General features: G+C 40.4%; 1 protein-coding gene across 2 annotated transcripts in view; it reads left to right on the forward strand.

Moving 5' to 3' along the window:
- kcnd1 (potassium voltage-gated channel, Shal-related subfamily, member 1) overlaps positions 1 to 19560 on the forward strand; it is a 92065-nt gene that overhangs the window by 27880 nt on the left and 44625 nt on the right. For both annotated transcript variants that reach the window (XM_088081574.1, XM_088081575.1), the window contains 3 exons: positions 9677 to 10873; positions 15040 to 15285; positions 18147 to 18859. In XM_088081574.1, coding sequence (XP_087937700.1) covers positions 10718 to 10873; positions 15040 to 15285; positions 18147 to 18859 — 1115 coding nt within the window. In that variant the 5' untranslated portion in view covers positions 9677 to 10717. The remainder of the gene's footprint in view (positions 1 to 9676; positions 10874 to 15039; positions 15286 to 18146; positions 18860 to 19560) is intronic.

The following is a 19560-nucleotide window of genomic DNA, read 5'->3' on the forward strand; positions in this document are numbered from 1 at the left end:
CTGGAGAGCTGTTAGTTTGTTTCCAGTTTACAGAGAAATGAGAAATGATCAGGTTTAACAGCGCTGTGGTAACCGACTGACTTAATGAGTGGTGGTAGTGGGAGCAGGTGAGGCTTTGTGTTTTCATTTGCAGAGCTGCGATCACGACTATTTAGTCACATTTTGCGACCACGGAGCACCAGAGCGACCTGGAAATCTTTGAATCTGTGAACTGGAGAGCTGCTAGTTTGTTTCCAGCTTACAGTGGATGAATCCTCAAACCGTCTTTAAACTCTCTGCTAACATCCAGCTGTTGACTGGAAGCTTTAAGTCTGCAGCAAAAACATTTTTTGAATTATAGCCAGTGTTTTTTTTTTTTGTGTTTGCCATAAAAACACAGCTCATTCGCATTCCCAAGTCATCCAATTTTGCAGTGATTTTGGTATAAGATCCTGAGTAAAGAAGTAATTTAAGGATCATAAATGTCCCTTTAGGGTGGGTGGTAGGTTTTGTTGACATCCTGGCATTAGTAGTTGCATCTCGGAACGTCAACAGCAGACGCAGAAGGATACGTAAAACATAATGCGTAGACGCAAAAGCAGCGATTGGTGACGACTTGATGAGAATGTGTCGTGATAGTTTTCTCATGCTTTGTTTACCGTTAATACGGTTACAGATTCCTCTGTTGTATTCTTCTGTTTCCTGTTTTGGATCCTCTCTGTGTGTGCGTGTGTGTGTGTGTGTGTGTGTGTGTGTGTGTGCGTGTGTGTGTGTGTGTCTGTCTGTCTGTGTGTGTGTGTGTGTGTGTGTCTCTGTGTGTGTGTGTGTGTGTGTGTGTGTGTTTTCTGCAGTGAAGTGCTGCTCACTGATGGTCGTCTAATGGTTTCACACAAATCCTCAGACTGCCCGGCCATGTGCTGCGCTTCATCACTCTGTGTGTGTGCGTGTGTGCATGCTTGTGTGCGTGCGCGTGTGTGAGTGTGTGTGCATGTGTGTGCATGTGCGTTTGCATGTGCGTGTGTTTCCACTCCACTTCTCCTCTCGTTACAGTTTGAGTGACAGCACTTTTCCTGCACGTTTTTTAGGAAACCCTGTTGTTGTCTTCAGTCACATGTTTCAGATGGAGATCAGTTTCACCTCCATGTGTTCAGTGCAGAGAGATGAGACGTATTTAACCCTTCAGGGCCCACTTTAATATCACACACACTCTCGTATCGCTCACAAAATACACTTTTCAGAATTAAGCTTGAAAAAAATGTCATACATTTTCTACTTTTATTGAGTTTATTTTCAACTAACATCAGTCCTAATCATAACTATCAAATATGCATTAATTCTCAGAAATTTAAATTCTTGAAATGTCAGGTTTTGTGATGATGCCACTATGTTTTTAGATGAAACAAAATCCCCACCAAAAATGTTTTGTTTTCAACAAACTACATGCTCAGTGTGCGAGTGTAGCTGCTGACAGTCTGGGATATGTCAGTGATCAGCAGCTACATTGACTGTGACAGGTCACCTAGTGGAAATAGCATGTATTTCCTCCATATGCCAAATATGGTCAAAATGACCTCATCAGGTGGAAAATAGTCAAAATGACAAATTCCGAGTCAAAAGCCCAGAATGACACCCAGAAATAATACAAGTCCTGTTTTTCTGCTTTGATGGCTGTGGGATCAATCTATCAAAATAAGAAAAAAATTCCCCCCAAAATAGGGGAAAAAACATTAAAAAAAAAAAAAAACTTTTTAAAAAATTATTTAAAAAAAATCCAAGAACCTTTACAAGAAAAGAAAAATTAATTTGAAAAATAAAAATAAATGTCCAAACTCAAATTTATAAAAAAGAAAAAAAACACCACTGAAAAAAACCCTCAAAATTATTTAAAAAAGAAAAAAAAAGAAAAACACTCCTCCCACCTGAAACCTCATAATAATTATAAAATTAGAAAATGTCTCAGTCTAGCTTTGACAAACTAGGGTTTTATGAAAATAGTTGCCAATTAATAATCTGCCAGTCACATAATTGATTAATCTAATTTCAGCTGTGCTTGCATAAACTGTTTGGTAAATTAATATATGACAATGTCATATCCGATGTCATATAAACTCTTATGTTTTTATGTGGAAATCTTAATTTGTAAAGTAACTAAAGCTGTCAGATAAAGTGCAGTATTATCCACTGAAATGTACTAGAGTAAAACTTAGAACTTCTGTGTGTCCAATGCTTCCTAGTTATTGATCACAATATGTTTTCTGCTCTATTGATCAGTGATCGGAGACATGTTGTTGGCCTGTTATTGATTGGATGGTGTCCAGTATGAGAACAGAAGTGGCAGGACTCCGAGACATTTGCCATATCAGCAGCGGATCAGGTTTTATCCTGTTTCCTTTTAATAAAACAGGATATCCGAAATGTATCCGTCAGTGTTTTAGAAACACATTGAGCAGTTTCAGGTAATCAGCAAAAATGTAAAAATGTGTGCAGAAAACACTGAAAGTGAATCTATCAGACAATCGTATATTCACAATCATTTATAAAATAAATATGCTGCATCAGAGAGGAAACTGACTGAAATTTAGACAGCAGGAGGTCTGGGACAGGATTTTATCTCTTCAATTAAACAAGGTTTTATAGTTTTTTATACATTAAATCAGAACTTAATGTTTATGCAGATTTCAGTTCTCATTGGAGTAGCAGTCACACTGACCAATAGTGCTATTTTCTTGACCTTTTAAAAGTGACTTGAATTCCCCCGTAGTGATCAGCTCAGACAGTTTTAAGTCCTCCTGTAAGTTATTCCAAGTGGAGCGGGCGGCAAATTTAAAAGCCTTTTTGCAAAGTTCTGTGCGAACCTTTGGGACCGACATCAAAAGAGTACTGTGAGAGCGCAGGCCATAGTGATTCTGCTTTTTACACATGTAAGTACATAAATAAGAGGAAACCAGCCCAAGTACTCTTGTATATAAAAACCGACCAGTGCGAGAACCTGCGGACAGACGGAGAAGGCCAGTTAGCAGCAGCGTACAGAGGACAGTGGTGTACGCCAAACCCACAGCCAGTAATGAAACGTAAAGCACAATGGTAAACAGTTCTAATGTCTTTAGGCAACGATCAGGTGCATTCATAAAGAGCAGATCACCATAATCCAACACAGGTGAAAATGTTGCAGAAATCAAGTGTTTCCTTGACTGAAGTGAGAAACGGCATTTATTTCTGGAAAGGAAACTTAATTTGAGCTTCAGCTGAGACCTGACAGAGGTTATCAATTTGAGGTCTGAATGACAAAGTTTGGTCAATAATAATACCAAGATACTTACAGGTGTTAACCATTTCAATTCAACTCCTCGGGCAGTTAGGATCTTAGGAAGGGTAGATGGGAGCTTATTCCATTTGAAAAGAGCATGACTTTAGATTTGTCTGCATTTAAAACAAGCTTGAGTTGAGTCAGATGGGACTGAACAACATCGAAGGCAGACTGCAGAAATGTTAGAGTTTGGGCTGCTGAGGGAGACGAGCAGCAGATAACGGTGTCATCCGCATAAAAACGAAAAGCAGGATTTGATGAATTGACACAAAGATTATTCACATATATGGCGAGTAACAGCGGACCTAGTATGTAGCCCTGGGGCACGCCTTTTGATACAGGGAGGAAGGCAGAAGAAGACCCAGCAAACTGGACACACTGTGTTCTGTCAGACAAGAAATTTGTGAACCGACTTACAGCATGACCAGAGAGCCCGATATTACAGAGCCTATCTACCAGACGATACGATCGACTGTGTCGAAAGCTTTTGACAGGTCAAGAAAAAGAGCAGCGCAATACTTTCTGCACAGCAGCTGTTGTGCTGTTTTTTCCGAAAACTTGGGGAAAAAAAGGTGGCAAAAAATGAGCGGGAAATTAGCTGAGGTGACATAAGTGACTGGAAAATTAGATATTATTAAAAAAGAAATAATTTTCTTGTAACTTTTGACTAGTTTTTTGCTTGTTTCGGGGCCCTTTTTTGCCCAAATTGAAGAAAACAGTAACAACAATTGAAAAAAAAAAAACCAACACAAAAAAACCCAGCAAAATGTGACAAAAATGACTTTAAAATTAGATGTCATCAGAAACATTTTGATCGCTGTATAGTTTTATATACATTTTTAATTTTCTTGTATCTTTTGACTAATTTTTTGCTTGTTTTTGGGCCCCCTCTTGTTTCGCTGCTCGTTGTGTTCTTTACGTTTAAAGAAAAATGTTGAGACAGATCCAAACACGCAGACGCATCGTCTCTGTCACAGCATTGAATGAGACTGAAACTCTCGACTTCATAATCAGATAAAAACGGCGTCTCGTCCTGAACAGAACGATCAGGACGAAGCTCCCATTAGAGGAGGACTCCTGCCACGTTCGTTTGAAGCTTTTAAGCTGAGCAGATGAAACGCTGACTGACGCTGAGATGAATAAGACATGAACACAGTTTACCGAGCAGACTCCCGAAACACTCTCTGGAATCAGTTTTTATTGACTAAAATGTGTCGATTTTGGTATTTAAGCTTCAGACGATGTGTAAGTTTGTTTTTGGAGTCTATGAAGTTTTAAAAATGCTGCGACTGCATTTCAAAAAGCCCAAGCTGTTCGCCTTCTTCTCCTCAGCGCAGAGACAGGAAATCCACTGACTCAGGTTCAGCTCTCGCTCAGTAATAACCGTAAAAACCAGCGGCCGTCCCATTACGGGAAGCTTCCAGGGTGGAAGCCGCAGCAGCTGTCCGTGAGGGAAAGGCTGATCCCAGAGCTGCGGCTGCGGATGAAAAGCATGATGTGGATGCTGTAAATGTATAATGTGCAGCTGAGAAACACGTGATGTCAGCAGGGATTCCCACAGAGAGGACGGACACACACACGGGCCGGAAACACGCAGACGGACACAACTAAAAATCACCCAACACAAAAACAAAGACGGTTGTTTTTCATAAAGCAGGTTTCCATTAACCCTCAAATTCTCCTAATTAAAATAGCAAATATAAAATACTCCCTAATGGAAACGCGGCATTCCTGACGAAAGTTTTACTGCTGGCATGAGGCGATATTTCAGGAAAAAAAACATATTCGTCCAAACTGCCATGGAAACGCGTTTTTCACTCAGCGGCTTCTTGCAGTTTGTCCAAATGCTCTGAAACCGCAGAAAACACGAGTGACTCTTTATAGCGCCGCCTGCAGACCGCAGCGTCGGTTTCAGCCTCCGCATGAGACAACGTATAGATGAGTTATCGATGATTGATCTCTTCTTGTTGATTGATCTCTTCTTGTTGATTGATCTCTTGTCGCAGTCGGCTGGTTTCAGACCAGCTGCCCACGTTTCTTTTGTGATTCTAACAGGTTTTGGTTTTGTTCTCACTGACAGCTGGTAGGTGTCAGAGAAAATCTACCGAAATAAAATGAAACATGTCAGCATGGTGAACAGCACAGAGCCTGAGCTGTGTGTGTGTGTGTGTGTGTGTTCCCGGTGGGCGTTCATTTGAAAGCTTTTCTTTTGATGAAAACGCTGCTGCAGTACCAACACCTGTCACATGGAGGCTGTGTGTGTGTGTGTGTGTGTGTGTGTCTGTGTGTGTGTGTGTGTGTGTGTGTGTGTGTGTGTGTGTTAATGCGTGTGTTTGTTTATGTGTTAATGCGTGTGTTTGTTTATGTGTGTGTGTGTGTGTGTGTGTGTGTGTGTGTGTGTGTGTGTGTGTGTGTGTGTGTGTGTTGTATGTGCTTAGTGGTAACTGAGGCAGCTGAATGCAGAGAAACAGTCAGGCTGAAAGTTCATTCATAATTCATCACACACACACACACACACACACACACACACACAAAAACACACACTGGAGATTTTACTGAGACAGGTGCAGGAGTGTGTGCACGTGTGTGTGTGTGTGTGTGTGTGTGTGTGTGTGTGTGTGTGTGTGTGTGTGTGTGTGTGTGTGTGTGTTAAACTTTAATGTCTCTGTATTTGCCCTTTTTTTTTAAAGAAGAATAATTTTAGCCCATAAATACAAATTCAGTCGTCTCTCGCTTCACTCAGCGAAACTTTTGATCCTTCGAACAAAATACCCAAAATATTATTAAATGGTTGTTATGCAACATCTCTGAGGTGTAATGCAATTAAATACTTAATTACCGTTAATTTGTTCTAAATAATTTTTCCACATTTAAAGAAATTCTAAAGAGTTCTAAAAGTACTTTTAATTACCATATTTATGAAAACACATTTTAAGTTAATTACACATAAAATTACATTTTTTTCCTACATTATTTAAAAGGAAGAAAGTTTAGTCTTTTATCTACTTATTAGGAAATTGTATTTTTGAACTTGTACCCTCATATGTGTTGTATATATTGCTATTTTATTATTTGTGTTTTAATGTTCTTGATGTTGTAAATTTTGGTTATGTCATAAGTGGGCAGGGGAAGCACGGCTGTCTGACGTGGGAAGCACTTTGTGATTAAGTTTAAAAAGTTTAAAAACAAAGATTATTATTATTATTATTATTATTATTATTATTATTATTATTATTATTATTATTATTATTATTATTATGGAAGCAGATAACACAGTGAAGTTTATCCCACTGCAAGACTATGAAAAGATTTATTTAACCCTAAAAAATCTTTAGGTTTATTGATACAAAACTGACACAGTGCTGCGTTCACATCTATGACCTTAAATGTTTTTCAAAAATTATGCAAAAACTTTTAAGGACCAAAAACACCAAAAGTGCATAAATCAAAGAACGAGCAGCTGTTGAGTCTCCTGTTTCAGCCAGAAAAACACACAAAGTTTTACTTATTGTGAATATTAATTTATTTTTTCTAATATATAGTTCATGTAATGTTGTGTTTAAAAAAGTGATCCATGTGTATTAATGATGTAGTGATCAGTGTGTAGTCAACAGTGTGTATTGATGACATAGTAATCAGTGTGTAATTATCAGTGTGTATTGATCAGTGTTTTTTGATGTTGTAGTGATCAGTGTGTATTGATCAGTGTTTTTTGATGGTGTAGTGATCAGTGTGTATTGATCAGTGTGTAGTGATCAGTGTGTATTGATGATGTAGTGATCAGTGTGTATTGATCAGTATTTTTTGATGATGTAGTGATCAGTGTTTTCTGATGATATATTGATCAGTGTTGTCAGACGGTCTCTGCAGCATTAACAGACTAAATTTCGGCCGTCAGCAGCTGTTAAACCGTGCGTTTACATAACGGGTGTGCTGTCACTGTAATTGCACCCCGATGACTAAAGTACATTTATTAACTCTAAAGCGTCACCTGCTGCTGTCGGCATCACTTCACTCTGTTCTCAGAGCTTTATGGAAATATTTTGCACAGAACTGTGATAAAGTAAAACTGTAATTCTGTTTTTATAAAGAGATGAAGTCCCTCTTCCCTTTGTTAACGCCAAGAGACAAATAATCTTTAGATCCGAGTTGTGCCAAGAATTGTGCTATGTGATGTTTTTCATTTTAAGATATAATTTTGCAAGTCAAGGAAGTTGCACTGTCACAGGTTGGTTACTTTTGTGCAACAGCTGAGTGAACCACAGCTCTCGTCTTGCACAATATACGTCACCAACGCGGCGAGTTCACCACGTGACTCAGCTTTGTTTACTGTACGAACGTTCATGCACTCACGCTGATTCTTCGTGGATGAAATGAACATCATCCACACTTTTGTTCTCATAGAGTGTTTGCTGTAGTATTTATCACCATATTTAATGTCACAGTGTCAGTATTTGCAGTACCGATAATGAGCTGCAGCAGCAGCAGTGTTATAAACGCAGAATTAAAAAGGTCCAGTGTGGAGGACTAAGGGGCATCTGTTTGCAGAAATGCAAAATAATACTGTAATATAATATTTTTATTTCATTTTGATCTATTTAACCTTTTTAATTTAAGACTGATGATGATGTAAATAGACTCTTCCTCACTGAAAACCCTGGATGTATATTTTTAAAATCAGAAAGAATAAAACACATTTTAAACCAATAAAATGGTTAATTTACGTAAGTGACAAACATGTGACGGATGTATGAGTATATTTACCCAAATACTCTAATTAAAACACCGTCTAGTTTTTCAGTGAGCTCGTTTCGCTCAATAAAGCGCGGCGTCGTCCTCGCCCGTCCTTCAGCAGCAGCAGGTTAATGCATCCGTTATATTAATGTCTTCGTATTCCTTTCCTTCACAGCTACATTTGCTTCATTTTTGCAGAACGATTCCAACAATAAAAAAACAAAACTCCAAAAATTTGCTCAAAATACTCTCAAAATGTACTCCGTGATCACTCTCTATTTTCTCGCGCTATTTCCACCACAATTTCCAACTTCATCTGCTTCGATCATGTGACTTCCTGCCAACTGCGGCTCTTTAACACGAATCTGCGGAGCTGCTTTCTGCATGCGTGCACGCGGCCCTCCGCCGGGTCTGCAGCCGGCTGCCTCTCTCACTGTGCGACGTAAGACCGCCGTTTTAGAGCTACGGCCAAAGATATCGCCATGTTTCTTTCACGTTTCATTGGGGAAACCCCTAAATCACACAGAGCTTCACATAACTGACTGAGACACTGACTCCATCTTTAAGACATATTTGTCTTCTTTCCGCTCAAACAAACGAGTTTTTAAAGAAAGATCTGCTGATGTTTTTTTTTAAGCTTTCAGGCTGGCTGTGAGTCAAAGCAGACCCGAGGAAGGGAAAGTTTTATTGCTCCCACCGTGGACTTTATGCAATAAACCCGCAACAATAACTTTTCATCTGACGAAGAGCAGTTTCACAGGAAACTTTATTGTGGCTGCTTTATTGAATGAGGAACGCAGAGGGAGAAATAAAGAGCGAGGCGGCCGGCCGGCTGTGTTTTTCCTCAGCAGACTGACGGCGCTCCGTTCCTCTCGTCATAAAAACATCTTTAATAACCTGCAGCTTTATATCTTCATCCTAAACACGCCAGCGTGCCACTGTCGCCGGAGACAGGAAGCACAGGATCGATCGCGTTTTCATTTCAGACGTTTTTCAGGTTTTTTATTGAGAAAATGATTTGCAATCAGTCTGCAACATTAAAAACAACGTATGCATGTAAATAAATCACAAATATAACCACTAGCTCTTATCATAACTTTTGTACTCAAAGGCTCCTTATTATTTAGAACATGTTCTGTATTCTGCAGGGAAAAATCTGCTTTTAACCCTTTGAAACCTTCGGATGGATTTCACAAACTTTAAACCTTTTAAACGAGCAGATTGGGGTGATTTCTTTCAAAAACGTAAAAAAGAGGTCAGTCTCAGCAGGAAATGACCCCCAAAGTTCATCTCATAAAAGAAAGTTACGAGCAGAATTCTCGTATTTGAGGACATTTCTCAGATTTTAAGACAGAGTTTAATATTTCCTTCTTTTGTTAGATCAGTGTTTCCTTCCTTCTCTCGTCTTCATGTCCTTTCCTCCTTTCCTTCCCTCACTACGTCCAACTTTTTCTGTTCTTTCTCCTCCTCTGTGCTCCTCTTTTTTCCTTTCTCCTCCTTTTCACTTTGCTGGCATCTTTTCCTGTCTCCTCCTGTCGTTTCTCCCTCCTCCTGTAACTCCTCCTCTCCTTTGACAGCTTCATTTCTCCTCCTCTCCTCTCCTCCAGCTCCGTTTCTCACTCTCTGTCTCTTGTCTGTTTGTGTGTCCCCTGACAGGACGGCCATACATGGACATGGAGTAAGGACCGCCTGACGTCTCCTCCTCGCTCTCCAACGTAAAGCTGCCGTCTCTCCTCCGTCGCTAGATGCCCCCTCACCTCCTCCTCCTCCTCCTCCGGGGCGAGAGAGAGACAGTGAAACACAGATAAAGGAAAATTAGAGACGGCAAAACAGCAAGCAAAAGCAAAAGGAGACGGAGAGGAGGAAGAGGGAGGCGGCACATCCATAACCTCCACTTAGAGGGAGGCGGGGAGGGAGGCGGGGAGGGGGGGAGGGAGGCCACGCGGCCGTTCTGTCGATCTTGCAACTTCAGGAGCCATCATCACAATTTAATAAGAATTTGAAAGGCTGCGGCGCTGCAACAAATCTGTCTTCAGAGGCAGAGAGGGCGAGCGAGAGGGCTCCAGGCAGACTGACAGAGAGAGAGAGAGAGCAAATGTTTTAACTCCTTCCTGCCTGGATTTACATCTTTTGGCCTTTTGTTGTCGAGTCCCAGCAGCAATAAACCTGACGGCAGTATTGCAGAATAACTTTTAACTTTTAATAACTATTATTGTTTCACACGGCTGCTCTGAGAGTTTCTCCAGCGGGACAGTCTGAGCTGCCATATTTAGGACCGCAGGAAAAAACAGGAAGTACTCCAGCTGATTCTTGACCGTTTCTGGGTTTTAAAGGAGCGTCCCGCAGCCTGGTTCTGCTTTTATTTTGGCGGGAAACAGGAAGACTCCGTCCGGAAGGACGTCAGACTCGTCCAAAAAAACCAAAAACAGAGTGGAGACACACCTGTCAGATGCATCGACTTTCTCGCTCCTTCACGGCGTTTTTTTCATGGCTTGACACCTAATCTGACCCCTCCTCCCCCCTTCCTCCCCCCTCAACATGCCCGTCCGCCTGTGCTCTTGCCGCTGCAACCACACGAGGAAATCAGGACAGGAAACGAAGTGAGGATTCAGTGAACGTCCCTTCAGTAGCTCCGCCCTACCACCGTCCTCTGAGGACAGACGTCGACTCTCTCCAGGTGGGACCCGCTGATGCAAGATGGCGGCCGGCGTGGCGACGTGGCTGCCGTTTGCGCGGGCCGCGGCGGTGGGATGGCTGCCGCTGGCCAAGAAGACGATGCCCAAACCTCCTGTGGACAACTCGTCCAGATCAGATGAGATCCTGTACGTCAACGTCAGCGGGGTCAGGTTTCAGGTGAGTACTGCAGAGTCCGTGTGTGAAAAAAGATTTGATGAGGTCAAAACTCCAGAAACACTTTTAGTATAAAGAACAACTTTATTATGACGTCAGTGTCCGAATGTTACCAGAAGTTCACGCTTGCTTTAATATCACACACTCGTATCGCTCTGCGCACAAAATATGCTTTTTTTTGGGTGGAAAATAGTCAAAATGACAAATTCAGAGTCAAAAGCCCAGAATGACACCCAGAAATAATACAAGTCCTGTTTTTCTGCTCTGATGGCTGTGGGATCAAAAATGTCAGTTTGAATGGGTTTCAATGGAGCATTTTTGGACCTGAACAGTCTGAATGTAACTATTTAGTTTCCACAGTGTATTTTAGACTTATTGTAGGAGCTGAGCTGCAAATTCACTGATTACACTCAAATACACAATCTGGACTACATTTAGGACACATGCATCAACACACACACAGTTATCACAACAGGAAGAAGAAAAGAGACTAAAATGAGAGAAACAGTCTCTAAGGGGTTAATAAGACCGTTGTTTCCGTTGGTCCATTAGCTGTTAGACACAAAAACATGAGAAAACAGAGTCCAGGTTGCAAAATACCGACTTTTTAATGGGATATTGTTCAGACTTGCTGAACTCTGTTTCATTCCTAACGAGCAGCTTTCGTCCTCTGAAGTCTTACACGAGGTTGTAGGCACTTTCCTTTATCTGGAGAACGAGGACATCACTTCTTTTAAATTTACATTAACCCCCCGCTGTCCCTCTTTGATGTCAGGACCGCCTCGTTCATGTTTCACAGTCTCTCTCGACCTGCTTCACCAGCAGCCCCCTCCTTTCTGCTGCAGATCCAAAGACTCTGAAATCTCTCTGCACTGATGGGAAAGTGGTCGCTCCTTTAGTTATAATCGCATTAAGAGAAGTGCAACAATTGAGTCATCGCTAACATGAGTTTCAGCCCTCGTTTCATCATCAGAAGGGGAAATCCGTCCTTAAACCTGCAGGATTTCATCATCTGAGCTGCCTCTGTGTTTCTCCCGTAAAACATGTCGTCTTTTTAAACACTTTTCCTCCGTCTCTGCCACAGTCTGGTTATTCAGCTCTGCATTAAAGCTCCGCTGTGTCAGATTTAGGAGGATTTCGTGTCGTCTAACAGTGAGGATCGCAGATTTCAACCGGAATAAATAATAATAATAATAAACTTTATTTGTATAGCACCTTTCATACAAGAAATGCAGCCCAACGTGCTTTACAAGAAGGAAATTACATGCACGGAGTGCATCAAAACACATAAAGGACATAAATACATAATAAAACCTGCATGTAGAATAAAATAAAACCACAATAGAAAACACAGAATGCATCTTCAAATGGATAAAATCCACTTGATAAAACTAGTGAAAGTAAGATAAGAGAAGGATAAAATTTTCGTGCACAGAATGCAGAACATAAGATGGAAACTTAAATAAATAAAACGAAACCCACTGACATTATTAATAAAATAAGGCTAGAAGTGTGTGAAATGCATAAACATTAAGGAAAATACAGCATGTTAAAGTTGTGCAGCAGCGTCGGTGCAAAGCAGAATGCAGAGCAGCTTAATCAGAGCCAGTTAAAGGCTAAACTGAAGAGATAAGTTTTCAGTTTTCTTTTAAAAATATTTAGCGAGCTGATTTCTCTGATATCAGCTTTAACTGACAAACGCTGCATCCCCAATTTTTTTTTGGCTGTTTTTGGGAACCTTTGCGGAGCCAATAAAGCAGCTGCAGATGATCTCAATGTTCGTGAAGGTGAGTAAGAAACGAGAGAGTCAGCGATGTAACTTGTTCCATTAAGAGCTTTGTATGTTCGCAGAAGGACCTTAAAATCGATCCTAAATATTACAGGAAGCTAAAACTGGTGTTTCTCTCCTCTTGGTAGTTTTGGATCAAAAGCATGAATCAGTTTTTCTGCATCTTTTTGATTTATGAACGGCCATACTTCAGCTGTTTCTAAGATGGAAGAAAGATGTTTTGGTCACCTTGTTAATGTGGGACTGAAGCTCAAATCTGAATCGAGGATGACACCAAGACAAATCACAGTTTGGGCGGAGCAGAGTCAAAACGTGATCAAGCAGCTCTCTTTGAAAGTTATTAATAACTTACAGAAACATTACGTGCGTTATAGACTGAATGCAGCAGCTTATCGTTCCTTGTCAGTTTGAATAATTCCCACATTGCTGTTCCATCTGCAGGAAATTGCGTATTACATCTGCTGTTACGTTTGTGAGATTATTACATTAAAAGCTGCAGGTTTATATTATGTTTGTCATGTATTACGTTTTTGGGCGTTGCAGTTCTTCTAGACTTTAAAAAATGTTTTTGGACTGAATGGATTAAGTGCAGTGTTCCCAGATGTTTGATAATTATTGTATTTGTACGATCATTTTGCCCTCTGTAAGGAAATCTTAGTTTCGGGGGCGTCCCAGTTGAAATTTCTGACATTGAACTCAGAAATTCATATTTTCCAGTGCAGATTAAATGCACCAGAATTATCTGGAGTTTTACCGTCCCGCATATTCAGAGCGCTCTGTTGCTGCATTCAAAAACAATATTTCTAAAATCAGATTGATTCAGATTCGCCCTCAAATTTCAGCTCCATGAGCGGCCTGCAGAGTCTGAAGCTCTCTGATTGGCTGTTTCACACAGCAGTGCACTCTGGGACTTGTAGTTGACTCCTGTTGTTACAGATCCACTTTTACACATTTGCATTTTTGTAATGACGCAGAAATAGTTTGAAGTTTTTACAAAGTCAATACCGGTCCAAAAGTTTAATCATTTCATTTCATTTCTTCGTCCATGAGGAAAATTAAAAACTCTTTTACTTCCAGAGATTCATGTTGCTCCTGATGTGCTGCGGCTCCTTTCAGAGCTGAAAGCAGTAAAAACCGAGCGTCTAATCAGAGCATCGACGTGCATTTAGGCTGAAATAACAACAAAATGGCTCCGCAGCAAAAAATAGATTTTTGTGGCTTTCAGGGATCAAAGTATTTTGTGCTGCGGCGGCAGAACGAGAAGAAAACTGCTGTCAGGCCTCTGACTTTGTCCTCGTTCCTAAAAAAGGAAAAGCAGCAGCTTGAAGTTGTGGTGATATAAATACAAACATACAGTAATGTTGAATAATCACGTGGAAGCAGAAAACAGGCTCCGCTTCTCTGTTTGCAGCAGTTAGAGACGCTTCGATGAACCCGGGTGACTCCTCAGTCTCTCCTTCAGGTGTTTGAACAGCCGCTGTTCGCTCCATCTCACATGCCCATCAAGTTTTTGGCTGAGAGCAAATTTTCAAAAAGTGTTTTTCAAAGTCAACTTGTCACAATACTACCTAACAGTAGTGGTAAGAAGTACTGATGCCGCAAGTACTACAGTGTGAAAATATTTCACTTTTACTCAAATAAAAGCAAACAATTATGAGCGTCAAAATGTGCAATGTGCCAAAATTAAAAGCGCTATTTTACAGATTGGCCACTTCTCATGATAATACATATTACTGCATCATTGAAGGTAAACAAAGTATATATGTATTAAATAACGCAACGGTGGGGTGAGAATCCCTTTAATGTTCCGGCAGGTACATTTTAACTAGTTAATATACTGCTCGATAGTTTAACCTTTAATAATGCATCATCATTTATTTGTTTATTTTGTTTTCTTTTTTATTATTAATCAGAATCTGAAAAGTAAAGCTGTCAGATAAATGAAGTGAAGTAAAAAGTACAAGTACTAGAAAGTACTAGAAAGTACTAGAAAGTAGCAGAAAATGGAAATACACAAATATCATACAAGTACCTTAAAATTGTATTAAGTAAAGAACTTGAGTAAATGTACTCAGTTACTTTCCACCGCTGCATCTGAAGCTGTGAAATACCTTCAGAGAAGAATAAGAGCAGATTGTTAAAGTGGACTTTGTGAAGCCGTTTAGGAGCATCGGAAACTGAGATTAACTCTCATCAACACTTTGTCGGCTCGGTCGGTGAAACCGCGGCGTCTCCGGGCCTCGGAGCAGTAAAGCCTGCGGCGGCTGTGAGAGTAGATTCGTGATTCAGCAGCGCGGACACCCACACGAGATCCAGTTTTAGAGTCTCAAAAGTGGAAGAAAAACAAAAACATGTATTGTTTTGTGCTCCGTCTCTGCAGACATGGAAGAACACTCTGGATCGATATCCAGAGACGCTGCTGGGCTCCTCAGAGAAGGAGTTCTTCTACAACGAGGACACGCAGGAGTACTTCTTCGACCGAGACCCCGAAATGTTCCGGCACATCCTCAACTTTTACCGCACCGGGAAGCTCCACTACCCGCGCAACGAGTGCATCCAGGCCTTCGACGAGGAGCTGGCCTTCTACGGCATTGTGCCGGAGATCATCGGAGACTGCTGCATGGAGGTAAAGCCCACGTCCTGTTCGGCGTCAGGAAGTAGCCTGTTGTTGAGTTTCACAGGTGCTGTTTTTGGCTGCAGGACGGAGCTGCAGCTTCTGTTTGAAAGTCTGAAAGGCATCGATCATCACCTCCCCGGCTGGGTCCGTACAAAACTTAGAGGAAACACTTATGTAAAGAAAAATAAAAGGTTTTTAGATGCCGGGATAAAAATATGGAGCTAAAAACTGACGCCTGAACGCATTGGCTTTTTTCTTTCAAAAACATGAGAGGGTGACGAGCATCTTAACAAGAAATGTCCCAAAAATTGGCAAAGAAATCAATAAAAAGTTACCATAAAAGTACTAAAAATAAGCAGAAAAAACAAGAAAATTACCTCAAAAATTACTAAAAAAAAGTTAAATTTTGTTTGTTTATTTTTTTACATCACGTTGAGCAGGTATCCACCCATCTGCTGCCTCAAAACGCTTTCTTTAAATTTTTTTTTTATTGGAAGCACAGTGCTCCCCCCCAAAGACAATTAAAGACAATATCAGAAATCACACTAATGGCAACAATCATGACAAAACTTATGGTTTTCAATAACACCAAAATTACCAGTAACCTCTGCACACAAGATGAGAAAATAATGAAGAAATATTTGGATGAAAATGACAAAATAAATGAATAAATAAAGCAAATAAATAAGAAAATACATTAAAAAAGCAAACAATCAAACAGAGACCAGGCAGGGAGCTCATAGAATGAATATAATTTAGGAGAAGTTTCCAAATATTGCAAAGATTCCTTTTTTAAAAAATGTTCAGAGTATTGAATACAATCTTGACATTGTCTTTTTTTTGCTGTTGATCACAAACAGTCACACGAATAAAATCTTGATCTGATTGAAACTGTTTTAAACCAGCACTTCATCCTCTTTTTGTTGTTTCTTTTCTTTTTATACCAGGAAATATACTGAGAAAAGTAGAAGAAATAATAATATAATGTAATATAAAATTAAATCTCTATAAATTTATATACAAACGAATACAAATACGCACACACACGCACACACTCCAGCATGTATATAGAAACAAACAATGATATTGTTTTTTCAGGGCTGATATCGATTATTACTAATGAGACCGATAACGGATATTTGGAACCGATATGCATTTACAATAAAAATGAAAATCTTTAAGTCAATATTTAGAGTTTGAAAAATAACAAACTCCAATACAAAATTTAGATGCCTTTAGCAAATCAAAAATCAAAACTGAAACTTTCAACATCATATGCAGCAATTTTACTGCAACTTCTTTTAGAAATAAAGTGAAAAAGTGAAAATTTAAATAAAAAATGCATAAATAAAAATAGCAAAGCTCCTCCCATGCCGTCTTTTTGTTGCACTTTTTAGGAAATTTATTTGGCGATAATTTGTGTCCACACTTCCCTCTGCACGTGCATACGTGCACACCTTCACCTGCGTTTCCAAACTTTAGTGTCTCCTGTCTAATGGACGGTCACAGAAACGTCGCCTCGGCGTTTGTCTCTCAGAAAAAGTTGTTTTTTTTAACACTTTTTTGCAGCTCCACACAGTTTGGTGAAGACAGACAGATTGTAATTGTGTACCCGTGTGTCTGCTGTGACCTTTGACCTCTGATTTCTCCTGACACCGGCCTGTAAAGTTGGTTATTCGGCTGCTCATTAAGTCTCTTTGGAGAAGAGCATCATCAGCTAAACGAGCACGGTGTTAAAAACACGGATGGATCTGAGGGGGATTACTAACAGACGGCGTGATAAAACTCCTGCTCATTAGGACGGCCGTGATGAGTCCTCTGAAACACACACACACACACACACACACACACACACACACACACACACTTTCTTTCTTTTATTGCTGCTGGTTTTGGCTCCGTGTTTCCCTTCGATTCCTTTAACGAGCCATAAACAACTCATTTTCCTCGCCGCTCTAACAAATCACCTGCAGAGCTCTTTATTTTACCGTTTGTCTCATCATCCTCGGAGGCCGTAACGTCTTTATGTCCTCGTCTTTTTTTCTCCCTGACCCGCGCGCTGACTCACGAGCGAGGAGCCGCTCTGCTCACATTTGGCAGACTTCATCATGTTCACAAACGTTGCTTCGACTGCGAGAGATTCTCATTTCTGGAGTTGTGCTTCTTCGCTCGCTCGACACTTCCCCCACAGTCTCCCCTCGAGGAACCGTCCACGTGCTTTTTTTGTTTTTGCTTCTCCGGTTATTTCACAGTTATTCGCTGCTTTTGTTCTCTGTTAGATTATCTGCACATTTGTAGGGAGATAATCTAGCATTTTTAAAAAATGATAATGCAGTGATCAACAAACAAACTTATTTTCATTGTTCAGTAAAAAGGGCAACATTTCGTCATATTTGTGGTGTTGCTTTAGAGTTTTTGTTTTAGTCTGTTAGATCCCTAAAATCTGTCTTTTTGTAGTGAATTTATACGTTTGTAAATTAATTGAAAGGATGATTTTTTGCTTGAGGTTTTCGTCGTTGATGGAGATTAACCATTCTGTACTGTGGGAGGACAATGAGCTCGTTTTACGTGATAATTTAATCTTTCACTATTTGGTAACAATTTATAAATACATTAAAAAAAACTGTATAAAGGGCAAGAAGAAACTGACTTTGGGCTTGTAGATTTTTGACTGATTTACCAGATTAGGCAAGTGAAAAAAAATCACTGTGGGACCCTGTTGTCCCAAATCAATATCTGAAGTGTTCTGCACAGAGTCATTTTTAGTTTGTGATTTCCAGTTAAAAATCCTGTTTTGAACGCCTCTAATTCTCATGAAATGTAATAAATAGGTTTTCTGATGTCCACTCCCTCTTACTGTCTTTGTGAAGGAATACCGGGACAGGAAAAAGGAGAACCAGGAGCGTCTTGCGGAGGACACGGAGGCCAACGAGGCGATGGACGCGCCCCTCCCTCCACACAGCACCTCCAGGGAGCGTCTGTGGCGAGCCTTCGAGAACCCCCACACCTCCACCATGGCGCTGGTCTTCTACTACGTCACCGGCTTCTTCATCGCCGTCTCCGTCATTGCCAACGTGGTGGAGACGGTCCCCTGCCGACCGCCCAAAGGCAGCGTCAAAGACCTGCCCTGTGGCGAGAAGTACCAGCTGGCCTTCTTCTGCATGGACACGGCCTGCGTGCTCATCTTCACCTTCGAGTACCTGATGCGCCTGTTCGCCGCGCCCAGCCGCTGCAAGTTCATGCGCTCGGTGATGTCGGTGATCGACGTGGTGGCCATCATGCCCTACTACATTGGCCTGGTGATGCCCGAGAACGAGGACGTGAGCGGCGCCTTCGTCACCCTCCGAGTCTTCCGCGTCTTCCGGATCTTCAAGTTCTCGCGTCACTCGCAGGGTTTGAGGATTTTGGGCTACACGCTGAAGAGCTGCGCCTCCGAGCTCGGCTTCCTGCTCTTCTCCCTCACCATGGCCATCATCATCTTCGCCACCGTCATGTTCTACGCCGAGAAGGGCACCAAGGGCTCCACCTTCACCTCCATCCCGGCCTCCTTCTGGTACACCATCGTCACCATGACAACGCTCGGGTGAGTCGACGCCACTTTAAGTGTTGTGAGTGTTTTTCGGCAGCTGTCACGGATTTTATTTACAACCTGAATTCTGAAGAAGTTTGGACGTTGTGTGAAACGTAAATAAAAACATCATTCAGTGATTTGTAAAATCATTTTGACCTAAATTCAATTATTCAGCTAAATTCAAAAATCGTCAGAAATTTTCAAATAAAAAAAATAAAATCACAAAAATAAAAGAAAAATGCTAAAATGTTCAAAGAAAAGAAAATCACTAAAATTTTGTTGAAAAAAATTGCCAAATAATTTAATTTTCCTTAAAAATAGCCCAAAAAAATGGTAGAAAAAATTGCCAAAATGTTCAAAGAACGAAAACATCACCATGAATTTTTTTTTTCTATTTTCTTTAAAAATGGCCCAAAAATAAGGAAAAATTGTTTCCAAAATGTTTTAAAGAAACATGCCTTCCAAACAAGCAAAAAAGTGATCACCAAATCTTTTTATAGAAAAGTATATTTTATTAAAAATTACCAAAACTTTTTAAACATAAAAAATTCTTATAATTAAAAAAAAAAATCAAGACCACACCCTCCAAACTTTCAACTTGTGAAATAATAATAATGACAGAAGAACAAAGGTCACAGTTTTCAGCCTCGTTTTTTATGAGATTTCTCATGATTTTCTGAATCTGTTATTGATATTATGGACTGTAGACGGTA

This window comes from Plectropomus leopardus, chromosome 9 (genome assembly GCF_026936395.1).
Source record: "Plectropomus leopardus strain MGB_pleo_1.0 chromosome 9, ASM2693639v1, whole genome shotgun sequence".
Lineage (NCBI taxonomy): Eukaryota > Metazoa > Chordata > Actinopteri > Perciformes > Serranidae > Plectropomus > Plectropomus leopardus.